This window comes from Cnephaeus nilssonii, assembly GCF_951640355.1.
Source record: "Cnephaeus nilssonii genome assembly, chromosome: 10".
Taxonomy (NCBI): Eukaryota; Metazoa; Chordata; class Mammalia; order Chiroptera; family Vespertilionidae; genus Cnephaeus; species Cnephaeus nilssonii.
The window spans coordinates 64,104,277-64,122,062 of record NC_137081.1 but is presented as its reverse complement, the minus strand read 5'-3'; the positions used below and the strand labels follow the sequence as shown (position 1 = coordinate 64,122,062).

General features: G+C 43.7%; 1 protein-coding gene across 1 annotated transcript in view; it reads left to right on the top strand.

Annotated features, from left to right (window-relative positions):
• EPC2 (enhancer of polycomb homolog 2) overlaps nt 1–17,786 on the top strand; it is a 134,133-nt gene that overhangs the window by 80,620 nt on the left and 35,727 nt on the right. The window contains exon 3 of the mRNA XM_079783244.1: nt 10,047–10,192. Within this exon, the coding sequence (XP_079639370.1) occupies nt 10,047–10,192 (146 nt within the window). The remainder of the gene's footprint in view (nt 1–10,046; nt 10,193–17,786) is intronic.

Here is a 17,786-nt window from a genome sequence, read left to right as displayed (position 1 = left end):
CCCCGCTCCCCGAGTGCATGAATTTCGTGCACTGGGCCTCTAGTATGTGTGTGTGTGTGTGTGTGTGTAGTAAAATATATATATATATATTAGAGAGGAAGGGAGAGGGATAGAGAGATGGAAATATCCATCAGCTGTCTTTTCTCAAATATTTGGATTACTTGACTGTCCATATTTGAGTAAGGTCATTTATCTAATGTTGTTTGTGGGCAATTGGTCTGTTTTCCCAAAAAAAAAAAAAGAATTCCGTTTCATTCCTGGGTAGCTGACTTTTTGTTTTTATAGCTGAATTGGGGGGTGGGAATGAGATAGTGGGCTGGCAGTGGTGGGAGAGTTCATGGTTCAACCTGTAGACTTTCACTAAATCTTCTTTGGTATAGAGCCAGTACCTTCCTTCAGCATGCCTTGTACTCCAGGGTCCACTGGCTTTCTGGATTAACCTTTACAAATTAAGCCTTCAGTCTTCTACCATTATTAATAAAAATGGTGTTGAAATTCCTCAACAGACAATCTAATATTTACCCCTTGAATTAGTCAAACTTGCCTCACCATGGCTAGTCAGACAGAGCATATCTCCAAATATCGGGGCAGAATCAGCCCCATAGTAGAAGGTCAAGTCACAACTACAAACCTACTTTTGCCCCACCCTGTATCTATAATAATAAAAGTGTAATATGCTAATTAGACCGGACGTCCTTCGGACAACCTTCTGGGCAAAGCCGGGGCTGCGAGGGAAGCCCAGGTCCCGGGTGCCTGCCAGTGGCCTGAGGGAAGCCTGGGTCCCATGTGCCGGAGGGAAGCCGGTGCTGGCATCCGGGGGAAGGAAGGCCTACTCTTGAACGAATTTTGTGCATTGGGCCTCTGGTATCCAAATAAAAGGCAATCTAAAGGACTTTGAAAGGTCCTTTTAACTTGAAGTAATATCTCTTTATACCAGCTATTTTAGACCAACTCTGTTCTATCTATTCTCTGAGCCTTATATATGAACACAGCAGGTTATGCTCACTTCCCTACCTACACAGAAGCAGTTGTTCCCCCTGTAACCAAGTTTCCCTGGACAGTGGTAGCCACCCTTTGAAACTTACTGATCTACTTTCCTTCCCACTTCCTTTTTCTTTCTCATAGTGATCATGCACACTCTAGTTCTCTCATTTTTCTTCTTTAATTGTTTACTGTTCAATTAACTTTACCACAGGAAGTCTTCTACACATACACCCATGCCCTTATTGTCCTTAACCTTGTTCATATCTTGATTCTGTTAATAAACTACATCAAGAAATTTTCAGCCTCCCATGTACCTCCTTCCCCTCTTTATGGGGAGAGGGAATAGAGAATGTTTTACTTTTTTTGCTTGGTTGACTGGCTTGTGAAACTAACTCAGTATTTGTAAGATTTATTTTTTAATAGGAAAAATATTTCTGGGTTTCAAAAAATAAGGTAATAAAAAATTTACAGAATATGTTCTGCTTGTAGTTTAAGAGATCTTCTCTATATATATGCCGGGGCTGACCGGCAGACCCTGAATGAATGATGAATGATTACTCTGACACTCTGTAAAAGAGAGGGCTAAGCCACAACTTAGCTGTGGCCACCAAGTAGCCCTGTTCACCTGCCTCCTTTGGCTTTTATTGTCCTGACAGCTTGAATTAAAATTAATTTCTAAATACAATCAGCAGGGTAAGTATCCTTGAGAAAGTATATGCTTCTACATGGCCGGGCCTTTAAAGACTAAACAGAGATTCTAGCAAAACACCCTGGGGCATCAGACTTATTTGGAAAAGTCAGGGTAGGAACTGCCGCCTTCAGCAAGGTCCCCTCAGAGGCCCCCAAACTTTCAGAGAATCCTCCTTACAGACATTCCAACCAAGCCCCGTGCTTCCCCGCATATATATAAAAGCCTAAGCGACCATCCAACCATTTTACCGTCCAACCGGTAGCTATGATGTGCAATGACCACCAGAGGGCAGCCGCTCAACACAGGAGCTGCCAAGCTATGGTGACTTGGCAGCTGTGGTTCCCAGGTGACGCACCCAGAACCAGAGAGGAGGGAGCCCGATTCCGGGGTGTGTCACCCGAGAACCGCCCTCTCGCAATCCAGGACTTCTCGGGGGATGTTGGAGAGCTGGTTTTGACCCGATCCCCACAGGCCAGGCCGAGGGACCCCACCAGTGCAGGAATCTGTGCATCGGGCTTCTAGTATATTTATATTTTAGAAATAACAATTTTTAATTCTCACGTGAGGACATGTTTGTTTTTGGTTTTTTTAATTGATTTTAGAGAGCGGAAGAAGTGGGGAGAGATAAAGAGAGAGAGAGCCTGCCACAGTGCTCCAACTGGGGATCGAACCCATAACCTTTAGGTGTACAGACAATGCTTCAACCAACTTAACCATACCAGCCAGTAAAGTAATCACTATTTTTAAAGAATTTGGGTTTGTTTTTTTGGCCTGCTAGAGGAGATAATCAATGTAATCTGTGGTAAAAAAGAGGTGCAGATGGAACTCTATAGGTGTTTGGAAGCAATAAAATACCTGAATCTGTAATCAAGTTCTTGTATAGTTTTTGGATGACAAGATAAGTGGTAGGTAGCATCAGAAAACTTACAGTGCTAGTGCAAGTCTTTGCCCTGGTTCTGGTTTAACATACTGTAAGACCTGTCAATTCTCACTATTAATTTTTCTGTTTTCCAATTTTTCTTGCCCCTTCCCCTGCCTTAGAAGCTAAGGTACTGCCTTTTGTAAGAATAGCATAAGAATGTAGAACCAGGGGTAACAGGTGGAGGAACAAGAGATGAATAAGATTAGTAGGTGTGTAAAGGGGGAGAAATGGAGATAATTGATAATACTATCGACATTAAAAATATATATTTAAAAAAATAAGATATTGACCTTAACTATTTAAAAGACTCATGAAAAAGATTGAATAAAGTCACATACATTAAAATGTTTTAAAATTTGAAGAAAAAAAAAAGGTTGGTTGGTGTGTAAAAGATGGGCATACACAATTTGCATAGATAGCCATGACCTTGAACTTCCAAAAACTTACGTTTAACTTAGAAAGTCAGTATACTTACTGGCTTAATTCTGTTCAACATTTTTAAAACCCTATCTTTCTCTAAAATGACTTCTAGTTGGCAATAGGATAGGGGAGACGGGGCGGGGGGGGCGGGCAGGGGGCATCTGGAAGCCAAGGGGAAGGGGGCAAAATGGGAGATATCTATAATACTATCAACAATAAAAAACATATTTTATAAATAAATAAATAAAATGTCTTCTAGTCATATCAGATCCCTGGTTTTATTATTTGTTAGTCTGTGGACTAAAGGCAGATCATTGACTCACTATGTGAATTTACAAATACAAACAACATTGCTTTAAAGATAGAATAGTACTTTTTAGTGATCTACGTAGTTTAGGAGTCCACATAATCAGTCATTGAATTTGATGCAGATTGGATTTTTTATTTATTAACTTTTTCTTATATACAGTATTTACAGGCACGCACAAACCCACAGACACCACAGAACACCCTGTATAAAAAAACCACTGAAGCAAAGAGCGATGTCTCCTGTCCCTGGTTTGGGGACTGCCTTTCCCCAAAGCCTCAGCATTCTCCCAGTGGACTATTTGGGGAATGTATTTCCTAGGCCTAGAATTTTTGTTTCCTATCCTCGGAAAGTTCCTTGTGACTGTCTGTTCATGCTCAACTGCGCCGCGCCAGCACAGCCAAGGGTTCGGCGAGCCTGAGGGAGGGCTGGTGAAGGATGAAGAAAAAGACAGAGAATAAGCTGGGTCTAGGTGTATCTTCTGTGCCTTACTGAGGCCACAGAACAGATCCAGACTGCAAAGCTGATGCTTTATTTATAGTCAGGGGTAAAAAAGGTAATTTACAATGTTCTTATAAGTTTCGCTTGTTTTGGCAGCACTTGCTGCCCCTCCCACAGCACATTAGCTACCCAGGAAAGATCTAGGGAGCAGTCACAAGATCAAGCTTAATTATGCTTAGAGGACTGTGCCCTCCAAGCTGGGACTTGTTTGCGACTTTGCCAGCAGGTCAGTCTGAGGCTTAACCCTATAACCGCTCCCTACACTCAACCTCCCATATTGGGAGATGTGTCGCACTCCCTGAAATCTGCTTTGTCTCTCTTCTGCCATTTCCCTTGCAGGAGAACGGAAATGCAGATCAGAACTCCGCACACCCTTTATGTCCCAGACCAGTGGTCGGCAAACTCATTAGTCAACAGAGCCAAATATCAACAGTACAACGATTGAAATTTCTTTTGAGAGCCAAATTTTTTAAACTTAAACTTCTAACACCACTTCTTCAAAATAGACTTGCCCAGGCCGTGGTATTTTGTGGAATAGCCACCCACACTCAAGGGTCCAAAGAGCTGCATGTGGCTCGCGAGCCGCAGTTTGCCAACCACAGTCCCAGACCTTTCCCAGTCTCATATACCCAACCTCCGAGAATGTCCTGGCCATCAAGGCACTGCTGACTTCTCCCTGAAGTGTTTGTACCTTGGTCTATGCATAGTTACCTGGTTGCCGCGGTTCCCTTTCCCGGGCCCGTCTCCTGTGTTGCCAGTGAAATCTGGAGTCTGTTGCCGGCTTGGAGTGTCATAGGTTTCCCTCTCCCAGAGGCCACCGTAATGAGACGATGGAGTGTACCTCCCCTAGAGAGAGAGTCCAGATGACTCTCTCAAGAGGCGAAATCCCAGACGAGTCCCCAAATTATTAGAAATGCTCAACGGGAATGAGACAAACACTCAAAAATAGCTCAGCAGGGCAAATTTACTTCTGGGCAGAAGAGTGCAGTTGCCGGCTGAAAAGCATGGGCAAAGCACCCAGATTGGATTTTTTAAAGCATACTTGTGAATTACTGCTAATCATATAATCCTATCTAATAATAGCGTACCATGTAAATTACCATCACTCCGCTACGCCCACGATTGGGCGGCGGAGGCTGGGGGGCGGGACTCAGGGTGGCCTATCCGGCCATTGAGAGGCACGGATCCGCTGCCACTGAGCGGGGCTACGCTGCTGTCGAGAGGTACAGGGGGCGGGACTCCCGCCCCCTGTGCCTCTCAACGGCCAGATCCAGGCCGCTGAGGGGGTCCCACCCCCTGCGCCTCTCAACTGCAGGGTAGCCCCCCTCAGCGGCCGCGGATCATCAAAAGTGGGGGAGCAAGCTCTGGCCTCAGTCAGCGAGCCACGGAAACCCGGCAGAGGATGGAGAGCAGCGACGAGGAAGACATGGAGAAGCACCGCATCCACCTACGCCCCGTCACTCTGCGCACACGCTGCACCTCCTGCCCTGTGAAGTCCGGGTTAACCGGCCGCCCCTGTGGGGCGCTTTTTCACCCCAGCCATCCCGATGGACTCGAAATGTCGTTTCGGGGCCGCAGTCTGAGGGGCGAGGAGGTGGAGGTGCCGCCTGGCCTGCTGGGATACGTGATGGTGATGGAAGAGCAGTCGGTGGGGAAGCAGGACTTTTCAGCGGGATCCGACAAGGAGGAGCAGGAGCTGGTGGAACCCCCGGAGGCGCTGGAGTGGGACTTCGACCGCTTTATTCGTGCCTCCGCCAGTTTCAGCCGCTTCACCCTGTGGGGCCTGGAGAGCATCCCTGGCCCGGATGCCAAAGTGCATGCGGCCCTGACCTGGCCCAGCCTCGCCGAAGCGATCCATAAACAGGTGCCGTAGGACTGAGAACCAGCGCTTGAAACTGGAAGCCACCGATCCCTTCACCAGCTCTCCACTTTGGATCCACTGAGTCCACCACCCCAATAAATGAGCTCTTTCACAGCAAAAACAAAAACAAAAAAAACAAAAGTGGGGGACCTGGGTGCCTGTCTGCTCCGGCACCAGGCCTTTCAGAAGCCTCCACCGAGCCGGAGGCTTCTGAAAGGCCTGGTGCACGAGTGGACAGGCACCCAGCTCCACCGTGAAAAGCGAAAGCGTGTAGGGGACCCTACACGTGCATGATTCAATCATGCACTGGGCCTCTAGTAAGCAGTATATTAAGATGAAAATTTTATTTTCAGGACTATTTTAAATGAATCATACTTACAAAATAATTTGTATCATTTTATGAATAGCTATAACCTCTCATTAACTTGTACTATGTGATACAAGTTAAATACAATAAAATTTTTACGGATTTTAGAATGTAAGACTCTTTCAGAGATAAAATATTACCAACAATTTAGGGCGGTTGTGATAATTTAATATATATAAAGCACTTTGAACACTCCTAGGCCCATATTAAGTGCTATATAAGGTTAGAAATGTTAGGTAACATTTATTTGTGGTACAGTTTTATTAAACAACCACAGTTCAGATGTAATCAGTTATTTGTGCCTTTAAATAGTTTATGTCCATCAGTACTATCTGTTGTTGAGGGGGTGACTTTACTAAAATTATATAAATATACACATCTGTTCCTGTTACTGTGTTATAAACTAACTTTAAGAATGCTATGCTGAATCTGAGAATGCCAGGAATTTCCACACAGTATGAATATGGGGCATTCATTTATACACTCTGTAGGTAACCCTATATAATAAAAGCCTAATATGCAAATTGACCGAACAGTGGAACGACTAGTCGTTATAACATGCACTGACCACCAGGGGGCAGACGCTCAATGCAGGAGCTGCCCGCAGGCCCCAACCGTTGGTGGCAGTGGGGGGCGGGGCCAGCTAGTGGGCAGCGCCAGGCCAGCCAAGGCGGGTGCCAGTGGGGATCCCCCAATCGCCCTGCTGGTTACCCCACAGATGGGTCCTGATCGCCGGCCAGGCTTAGGGACACTATCCATGCACGAATTTCGTGCACCGGGCCTCTAGTCTTTAAATAACCTGTTGGTGATTGGTTTCTCTTTCATTACCTGGCGCTGACTCTAGAGACATGATTTCAACACATACTCTGTGGCATTTTAGGGTTTGTTTGTTTTTTCTTTATATTTTAAAAATTAGTACATACACATGCTTAAAATCCTTTATTTTAAAATCTTAAAAAGCTTTATATTTAAAATAAAGGGGACCGTATAAAAGGAACATAGAGAAATTTAAAATTCTCGCCCCTATCCTTGAACTCCTACTTAAAATTCTGTTACCAATTGGGGTTACTGGTTTGGACCTCAGTTTTTCTTATCAATGCAGAAAAGATTTTAAGGCCAATGAAAATAAAAGTAAAGCAAAATGGGGTTTAGAGGAGCAGGCCAGTCAAGAGAGACAATGGCCCCGAACTCCTTGGTTATATAGTTTAAAAGAGAAATATTCTGGGTGGAGAATTTCATTTGCATTAGTGGATGGCTGACAGAAAATGTTTACATAACTATATTTCTTCTGTGCATCTTACCCCTAATGCATGCAGAAAACCCCGGGGCAAGGGGTGGGGTAGGGTTTAATATCAAAACCGCAATGCAAATTTTATTATAATTAGTCCAGAACCCTAGTAAGGTCACATTGAGGTCATGTTGTTTTCCTCTGAGCTTATGCCAAGAACTGGCTGGTTCCCAACCTGCCCATTGGTGGTCTGCTGGCTGCTGGGCCACCAATAGAGAGGCTATCTGAAGGCAATGTGGTCTGACCCCGGTATAGAGCCCCAGGGAAGGCCCCACCCCAGCAGCTCATGTCTAACTTCCTACCTAACAATTCCACTTCTAGAGGAGAACTATTACCAGTATCCTTTAAAAATATTCTGGGCAACCCTGGCCAGTTTGGCTCAGTTGGTTGGAGTGTTTGTTCCTTACACCTAAAAGTTGTGGGTTCAATTCCCGGGTCAGGGCACACACCTATATTGCAGGTTTTATCCCTGATGGAGGCACATACAGTATTCTCTCTCACATCAATGTTTCTCTCTCCCTTCCCCTCTTGCTAAAATAAATAAGCATATCCTTGGGTGGGGATTCAAAATAATAAAAATAATAACAAAATATTCTGTGCATTTATAAGATTATACACACTCATACACTCCTTCCTCTTTTAAAAACATAGCTTAGTACACTATACAATATTCTGTACCTTAGGCACCCCTCTCCTCCCAGTATTTTTATTGAGTTTTAGAGAGAGAAAGAGAATCATCGATGTGAGGAGACATTGATCCCCACACTGGGATTGAGTCCAAAACCTGGGCATGTGCCTTGACTGGAAATCAAGCCAGCAACCTTTTGGTGACTGGAAATCAAGCCAGCAACCTTTTGATGCCCGGTGAACTGAGCTACACCGGCTAGGGCTGTACCTTAGCTTTTTTTACTCAATGTACATAAAGATTGGTTTCATTGCATATAAATACACATACATCATTGTCCTTTAATCTCAGGGCTTCAGTTTATGTACAAACCATCATTTATTTCTTTAGTCCATTTCTTGTTTTATATTTTTTACTTCTCATAGTGTCACATCTAAAACTCTTATTTCTATGTCTTTGTCTCTGTGTAAGTTTATCGGATAAATTCCTACAATAGAAACTAAATGTAAATATCCTATCTAATAAAAGAGTAATAATCAAATTAACCATCACTCCAACACACAAGATGGCTGCCCCCATGTGGTCAAAGATCCTGCCCCCATGTGGACACAAGATGGCCACCACAAGATGGCCAGCAGGGGAGGGCAGTTGGGAGGGACCAGGCCTGCAAGGGAGGGCAGTTGTGGGCGATCAGGGCAGTTGGGAGGGACCAGGCCTGCAAGGGGGGGCAGTTGGGGGCGATCAAGTCTGCAGGGGAAGGCAGTTATGGGTGACCAGGCCGGCAGAGGAGGGAAGTTGGGGGCGACCGGGCCTGCAGGGAAAGGCAGTTGTGGGGGACCAGGCCTGCAGGGGAGGGTAGTTAGGGGTGACCAGGCCTGCAGGGGAGGGCAGTTAGGGGCAAACAGGCTGGCAGGGGAGCAGTTAGGCATCAGTCAGGCTGGCTGGGGAGTGGTTAGGGGGTGATCAGGCTGGCAGGCAGAAGCGGTTAGGGGCAATCAGGAAGGCAGGCAGGCGAGCAGTTGGGAGCCATCAGTCCTGGATTGTGAGAGGGATGTCCGACTGCCTGTTTAGGCCCGATCCTGCCGGGATCGGGCCTAAACGGGCAGTCGGACATCCCTCAAGGGGTCCCAGATTAGAGAGGGTGCAGGCTGGGCTGAGGGACACTCCCCCCCCCCTCCACCCCGTGCACGAATTTCGTGCACCGGGCCTCTAGTCAGTTTATAATTTCTTTGTCGCAGTGTTTGAGAAGGCCTCCTTCCCCCATTCATTCCAAAGTAATTTATCATCAAGTTTTAGATCTTAGTCTGTCTAATGAATAAAAATACTATTGTTACTGTATTTGCACTTAATTTAGTCAGGTTTATGATTTCTGAGCTTGTACCTGCCCATACAACATTTTTTCCCTTGCATTTTCTTATAATATTTTTATGTGTTTTATTTTTTACTGTAAAATTTGATGAATATATCATTTGTTGGTATGATGGCAGGAATCAAACTTAATTTTTTAAATATATTTTTATTGATTTCAGAGAGGAAGGGAAAGAGAGAGAGAGAGAAGCATCAATGATGAGAGAGAATCATCGATGCTGCCTCCTGCATGCCTCCACTGTGGATCTAGTCCACTGACCAGGAATTGAAGTGTGACCTCCTGGTTCGGTGCACACTCAACCATTGAGCCACACTGCCCTGGCCAAACTTAATTTTTTAAAGATAATTAGTCTGTCATGCCAGCTCCTCCCCTTTTAAATAATCGGTTTTGTCCTTAATGATTTTAAATGCCTTTTTCATTATATTTTGTACTTCAGTTTATTTCTGGATTCTTAATTTTGTTTCATAGCTTCTCATTGTGCTACTAAATTAACATGTTGATAAATATGTATATTTTTGTTGCTTTTAGTAAACTTTAAAACATATATGAATTAAAATACTATATTTTCATTTTTTCCTTTGTCTTTGAAGCCAGTTTATAGATGTCTGCTCATGAGCTCGTCTTTGGTCAATGCTTTATAGTTTAAGAGTATTCTGTGGTCATTTGTAAACAATTTCTCCTGATTTGAACACTTTTTCTTTTCTTTTCTAGCCTTTAATCTAGACAACGAGCAACCAGATTATGATATGGATTCAGAAGATGAGACCTTATTAAATAGACTTAACAGAAAGATGGAAATTAAGCCTTTGCAATTTGAAATTATGATTGACAGACTTGAAAAAGCCAGTTCTAATCAGGTACTGTACGTTGTAAAAATGTCTTTTGTCTTATAATTAATCCAATTAGTAGCTTTATTTTACATTTTCTTTAGACCTAAAAGTATATTGTGTTTTACTGTCTTTTGAATTTCTTTTCCTCACATCCTAGAATTTCTATTTATAATATTTTTTAAACTGAATACTTAATCATAATTTCTTTCTGTGGGAGTATAAAGAGTACTGTTCTGACATTTTTATTATCCTACCTAATAATAGACAAATATGCAAATGACCATAACTCTGACACACCCACAAGCCACGCCCACCATCCAATCATAGTGAGTATGCAAATTAACCCAACCAATATGGCTACAGCCACAGAGAGCAAGGTTTCCTAGGTAACAGAGGAAGCCAAGCTTTCCACCTGCCCTTTCCAGGCCTAAGCCTCCACTCAAGCTACAAAGTTTCAATTATAGAAGGTAAACAAATTCAAACAGAAATGGTGGCAGAATGGAGCTTGAGAGAGCAGGCCAGGGTTGCTCCTGGTACCAGGGGAAGCAAAGCTTTCCGCACACCCTGGCTGGGCCCACCTGCTTAAGGCTACAAAGTTTCAATTATAACCCCAACAGAAATGGCTGCCAGCCGAGGAGGGAGCCCCAGGCTTGGCTCTGCTCCAGGCTACAAAGTTTCAATTGTAGAAGGAAAATAAATTCCAGATACCAGGGCCTCCTCTTGGGTTGCCAGGGGGCGTGGCCAGCCTGCAAACCACTACAGGCCTCTCGCTCAGGCCGCCCCATGCCCCAAGGGAACCCCACCCTGATCAGGGACACCCTTCAGGGCAAACCAGCTGACCCCCACGCCTGTACCAGGCCTCTATCCTATCTAATAAAAGAGTAATATGCAGATTGATCATCACTCCAACACACAGTATAGCTGCCCCCATGTGGTCAAAGGTCCTGCCCCCATGTGGACACAAGATGGCCACCACAAGATGGCCAGCAGGAGAGGGCAGTTGAGAGGGACCAGGCCTGCAAGGGAGGGCAGTTAGAGGTGATCAATCCTGCAGGAGAGGGCAGTTAGGAGTGACTAGGCTGGCAGAGGAGGGAAGTTGGGGGCAAACAGGCTGGCAGCGGAGTGGTTAGGGGGTGATCAGGCTGGCAGGCAGAAGCGGTTAGGAGCAATCAGGAAGGCAGGCAGGCAAGCAGTTGGGAGCCAGCAGTCCTGGATTGTGAGAGGGATGTCCAACTGCTGGACATCCCTCGAGGGGTCCCAGATTGGAGAGGGTACAGGCTGGGCTGAGGGACAACCCCCCTCCGTGCACGAATTTCATGCACCGGGCCACTAGTTTGGTTATAAAATAGTACTAGTTACAATATTATAGTATTTTCTTGATCCTTTTCATAGGGCTATCTTTTTGTGCTTCAGTAACTAAATTGGCTTGTTTGGGTCTCTAAGGCAAGCATCTCATACCAAATCTTGCTCAGTTGCTCAGATTTATATTAATGTACTCCTATTTTAAATTATTTTAGAGTTACTTATTTATGTATTACTTAAAATTTTAAGTGAAGGAAAAATTATTCATAAAGAAGTGAATTTTCCTTAGTGAGACAGTCTTTATTTGGTATACAGAATTTACAATGGTATGGTCTTTCTGAAAAGTAATTAAGTAGCATACGTCAAGTATAAAATGTTTATACCTTTTGATTTAGTAATCCTACCTCTAGGAATTATTCTCAAGAAAAATAATTAGTGAAAATATCAATGATTTTTAAATAGTGATGTACAGAGTAACTTACAGACTGTCTTTATTGTGAAATATCATACAGTCATTCAAAATTATTAGTTCACTAGAGGCCCAGTGCATGAAAATTCATGCATTAGATGGGGGGGGGGGGGGTCCCTCAGCCGGGCCTGCCCTTTCTCACAGTCCGGGAACCCTCAGGGGCAGTAGGCGACCCGGCGATCAGGGGAAGGCGACGCCCATCACACCTCTGCTGCCACTGCCAGCAGCGAAAGCCTTGGCCGGCCCTGGTTACCTGAGCCTCGGGCGACCCTGGGCAGCTGGGCAGCCACCATCTGAGGCTTGCCTGCGTCTCGGTCATTGGCTGGGCAGCTGCCAGCCAAGGCTTGCCAGCACCTCGGGCCGGCTGGGGGACTGAGGGGACTAGGGGACTCCAGAGGCAGGTGTGCGGAGTGGCCAGGTCTCCCTGGGGGCGGGCCCAGCCTTGCCACGTGCCTGCCGCCCTGGCAGGACTAAGGGGACTGGGCATCGCCATCTTGTGGCTGTGGGCACCACCATCTTTGAGGGCAGGGCAGTCAATTAGCATATTCCCTCCTTATTGGCTATGGGCACCGTCATCTTTGTGACGGCGTGAGGGTCAATTAGCATGTTCCCTCTTTATTAGATAGGATTTTATAATTAACCATTTCAAAACTAGGATACAGAATTGTTTAAATGCAAATGAGTTTTACTTAAAGCCTTTAAATTTATCCTTGTGCATAGAATAAAGAACAAGAAAGTCCAACAAAATGGCAGCAATGATTTCATTTAAGTTATGGAATTATTGGTTATTTTTTATATTTTCATTCTGTTTTCCAATTTTACTATAATCATGTGTTGCTATTGTAATTAGACTTTTTTAAACTATCTTTTAAAACAATTGTTGGTATACCTGTGTGATATATTAATGTACTAATTATTATTAAAGTAGTAAGAAGTTACAGATATAAATAAACTTTTAAAAATAGTCTTAAAACTTTTCACTAGTTTACTCATGCAAACATTAATTTTCTTAACTCCCACCTTAAGTCCTTTGAATTCCTGAGGCATTACCAGCTTTCAGAACATTTCTAAAAACTTTTATATTTCCAAAAGTTTAACCACCACAATCTATTTCAGTTTATAGAAATTCTATAAGGTCCACCGGTGAGTGACCTTCTAAATTGTCATCCAAGAGCCTCTTCTCAGCCTGTACCCTACTTAATATCTCTGTAGTATTGGATGCTATTGACCTCCACATTTCCTGGTTCTTGCTGTCTTCATCTCCTCTTTCATTGCTCCTCTACATATTATTTTTGCTATTTTCTTCGGTATCTGCCCTCTGAATTTATTCTTGTATCTCAAACTACTACTGCAGGCCCTCTTACATAGTGTTCTTGTGATTCTGGCCTGCATTTTACTGCACTAATACTCAGTTCTAGAGTTTTTATATTGTTCTCTTATTGTTTAATTTGTATTTGTGTTATTTTACCTCTTTGGCCATATTTTAAGTTTCTTTAGGTTGTGGATTTATCTTAAAATTTGTTCACCTTCCTCACAAACTATAACACAATGAGTAATTATTGGCTACTTATTGTTTAATTGAATATTTTATATATAAAACATTAATGTTTACATGTAATTTATTCATTTGTGTATCTAAAATGTGTTTATTGAAATTGCTTGATCATCAGTTTTGTATGTAAACAAACTAAATGATCCTTTTTTTGTTTTTTCTTTTGTTTTTTTATTGAGGTATTATATGTGTACATATCTTACCATTGCCCCCCTCCCACCCCACACCCATACATGCCCTCACCCCTAAATGATCCTCTTCCTCATGGAGCTAGTAGCAGTCTAGAAGAAAAGGCCATACAGTAGAATAATTTTTAATCTCCCCATTCTCAAACCCCCAAAGTAAGTAAATCAAACAACTCAGACCTGTCTTGGGAATAGTAAATTTATCCCAGATGCTTTGCCAGTTAAATACTGTTTTCTACTACTTTCTAGTAGACAAAGTGCTAAGTGGCAAGACTTCTTGCTAAGGTTCAAAAGTAGTAGAATTCTGATTTTGTGGGGTTTTAATCATGTGACATAATTTGGGAGTACTTATCTGCAAATAATTCTTGCCCATTCAGATTGATGCTGTCACTAATGATAATGGTGATAGTGATATTAATTGCCTTAGAATTGCTACAAATAATTTAATGGAATGATTAAAACCAAGATTATTCAATAAAATAAAATTTTGCCGAAACCGGTTTGGCTCAGTGGATAGAGCGTCGGCCTGCGGACTGAAAGGTCCTAGGTTCGATTCCGGTCAAGGGCATGTACCTTGGTTGCAGGCACATCCCCAATAGGGGGTGTGCAAGAGGCAGCTGATCGATGTTTCTCTCTCATCGATGTTTCTAACTCTCTATCCCTCTCTCTTCCTCTCTGAAAAAAATCAATAAAATATATTTAAAATAGTAATAAAATAAAAATTTGCTATCTATACTAATAATAGGGGGATATGCAAATTGTATGGGATGCCGTCACTGTAACAGTAATGACCAGCAGGCTGCGTGGGGCAACCAGGCCGGCAGGGGAGTTAGTGAGGGACTACCGAATGAACAGCAGGCTGCATGGGGCGACCAGGCCAGCAGGGGGGTTAGTGAGGGATGACTTAACGACAGAACAGCAGGCTGCATGGGACAACCAGGCCGCTGGGGGGGGGGACAGTAAGGGGCAACCAGGCTGGCGGGGGGGGGGGCATTTGGGGGTGATCAGGCTGGCAGGGGGGGGCAGTTGGGGCAACCAGGCTGGCAGGCAGAGGCAGTTTGGTATGAGCAGGCTAGGGGGGGGGGGGGCAGTTAGGGGCGATCAGGTAGGTAGGCAGGTGAGCAGTTAGGAGCCAGCAGTCCCAGATTGTGAGAGGGATGTCCAACTGCCGGTTTCATAAACCGACAGTTGGACATCCCCCAAGGGGTCCCAGATTGGAGAGGGTGCAGGCTGGGCCGAGGGGACACCCCCCCCAACCCCCGTGCACGAATTTCGTGCACAGGGCCTCTAGTATAATATAAAAACAGCAGTTGACTAAAAAAATGCAGTTAACCCTAGAAAAAATTGTCAGGATGTTCAACTGTAAATTGTGTATTGAATTCTTATGACCTGAAATACAAAGAGGGTACTTAACCAGGCAGAAGGAAATTTCTAGCAGGAGCAGAAAGCATCAGAGAAGGAAATCCGTGGCAGTGTTTTAATCCCCTAATGCCTCCTGCAACAGGATAGTGTTATTTTGATAGTATTATTATATAAGACACTCACTACTGCTCTGTTGGTTGACGGAAAGAATTCAATCCTTCTCACCAGTATAAGATTAGATTCAAATTTTTATTTACTGAGTGAATGTTGTAAAATTTTATCAGAAGCAGAATGACCAAACAGCTCAAGCACATGTAGCATAATCACAGCATTGTTTCCCTTGGTCCCCAGAGCACATGAGAGCTACTAAAGATGCTGTGATGCTGTCAGCATGAGGGGGAATTTCATTACATCCATAATGCTTGATTCTTATTCGGCCACTGTCCTTGTAGACTTTGGGGGCACATATCACCATTCCAGAGAACTTCACCCATAGTAAAAAAAAAAGTGTCCATTTAAAGTTGATGTTTGGAAATATTGATTCTTTTCATTTGGTCTCATGTTCCAGCCTCTGACCCTTCACTTGAAAGACCAAATTGCTCAGCTTCTCAGATGCATTTAAGCTAACTCCACTGAGACCTTGAATAAACCAAAGAATGGCCACTTAAAATTTTAATGCAGTTGTTACATGGACTAGAATACTTAAGTTTACATTGTCAGTGTATTTTCTTTCTGTGGTCAAACTATCTTGGCAGCCAAATTATATAAGATACCAACTAATGAGCCCTAGTAATCACTGCCATAGGACTAGAAGTCCAAGTGGTCATTACATTATTCCATAAAGTTATATCCATACTAGAGGCCCAGTGCACGAAATTTGTGCACAGGGGGCGGGGGGGGGGGCGTCCTTCAGCCTGGCCTGCACCCTTCTCCAATCAGGGACCCCTCGAGAGATGTCCGGGACCACTGGCTCCTAACCACTCGCCTGCCTGCCTGCCTGATCGCCCCCTAACTGTCCCCCTGCTGGCCTGGTCATCCTCCAACTGCCCCCCTGCCGGCCTGGTTGCCCCCCAACTGCCCCCCTGCCAGTCTGGTCGCCCCCTAACTGTCCAGAAGGAAGTCGGACGTCCGGAAGATATCTGGTCACCCGGTCTAATTAGCATATTACCCTTTTATTAGTATAGATAAGTCAGATCATATTAGAAATTTATTTGATGGGTCATGCCTTCTTCAGATGACTTCATAAAAGCAACAGATCAATTCATATGTGGATCTTATAATTTAAGTGAGAAAATTTTGCCCTTCATTTCATAAGGAGGAAGGAAACAGATGTGACCAAGCAAAGTTTTACAAACATTAGTTTGAGATTTGTTTGCATTATACTGGCTGCATTGATAAAGGAGTAGATCCCAATGTCAGAGTTACTAGAGAAATCATCATAGGACACTGTCACATAACAGGAGGAGTGTTGAGAACAAAAATTATCTAGTATGTAACCAGCTTGGATAGAGGAATTGCTTTTATCTGTAATTGGTATAAGAAATTCAAAATTACATGGTGTTGAAACTTCTGGAAATGTGCTAAAAATTTTTCTTTTACAATTTTGAAACAGGCATTATATATTTAGTTGCAATATATTAGGACATATAAGGTTGGGCAAAAGTAGGTTTACAGTTGTGAATACATGAAAGAGTTTACTTCTTGTATTATTATTTACTAGGGTTCCCTTGGGTTGTGGGGTGGCCTGAGAGAGGAGCCTGTGGTGGTTTGCAGGCCGGCCACGCCCCCCTGGCGACCCAAGCGGAGGCCCTGGTATCTGGGATATATTTACCTTCTATAGTTGAAACTTTGTATCCTGGAGCGGAGCCAAGCCTCCTGCTCGCTCCGTGGCCAGCAGCCATTTCTGTTTGGATTTGCTTACCTTCTATAATTGAAACTTTGTAGCCTTGAGTGGAGGCTTAGGCCGGCCAGGGCAGGGGAAAGCTTGGCTTCTTCTGTCGCCTTGGAAACCCAAGCCTCCCTCCTACTTTCTCCCTTGCTGTAGCCATCTTGGTTGGGTTAATTTGCATACTCGCTCTGATTGGCTGGTGGGTATAGCGGAGTTAGGGTCAATTTGCATATTGCTCTTTTATTAGGTAGGATTGCATTATTTTCCATACAAACAATTGTAAACCTACTTTTGCCACACCCTGTATTTATCTTTTACTTTGGAGAGGGAGAGGAAGAAAAAGAAACCTGTATCTTGCAGTTTCTGTTGATAAATACACAGACAAAAAGTTAGACTATTGAAAATTAGTGGATCCTCAAGTGTGTAGAATCATAGAATATTAGAATTTTGAAGGACCAAAGTTATCTTCTAGTTCAAGACTTACCTGAGGCATAAATCTATTGTGGTCTTCCCAACTATCATTCATCCAAGCTTCTTAAATATTTTAAGTGGTGGTACTCCCTACCTATCAGGGCAAAATATAAATTTTCAGGTAAATCACCTATTAATAAATCCTTTGTTTGATTGAATTGAATTGTGTTTTCTGACATCATGATATCTTCTCTAATAAAATGGCAATATGCAAATTAACCATCACTCCGCTACATAAGCCACGCCTACCAGCCAAAGCCACGCCCGCCAGCCAATCAGGGCGAGTATGCAAATTAACCCAAACCAAGATGGCTACAGCCACAGAGAACAAGGTTTCCCAGGTAACAGAGCAAGCCAAGCTTTCCATAGCCGTTGCAGGCCTAAGCCTCCAC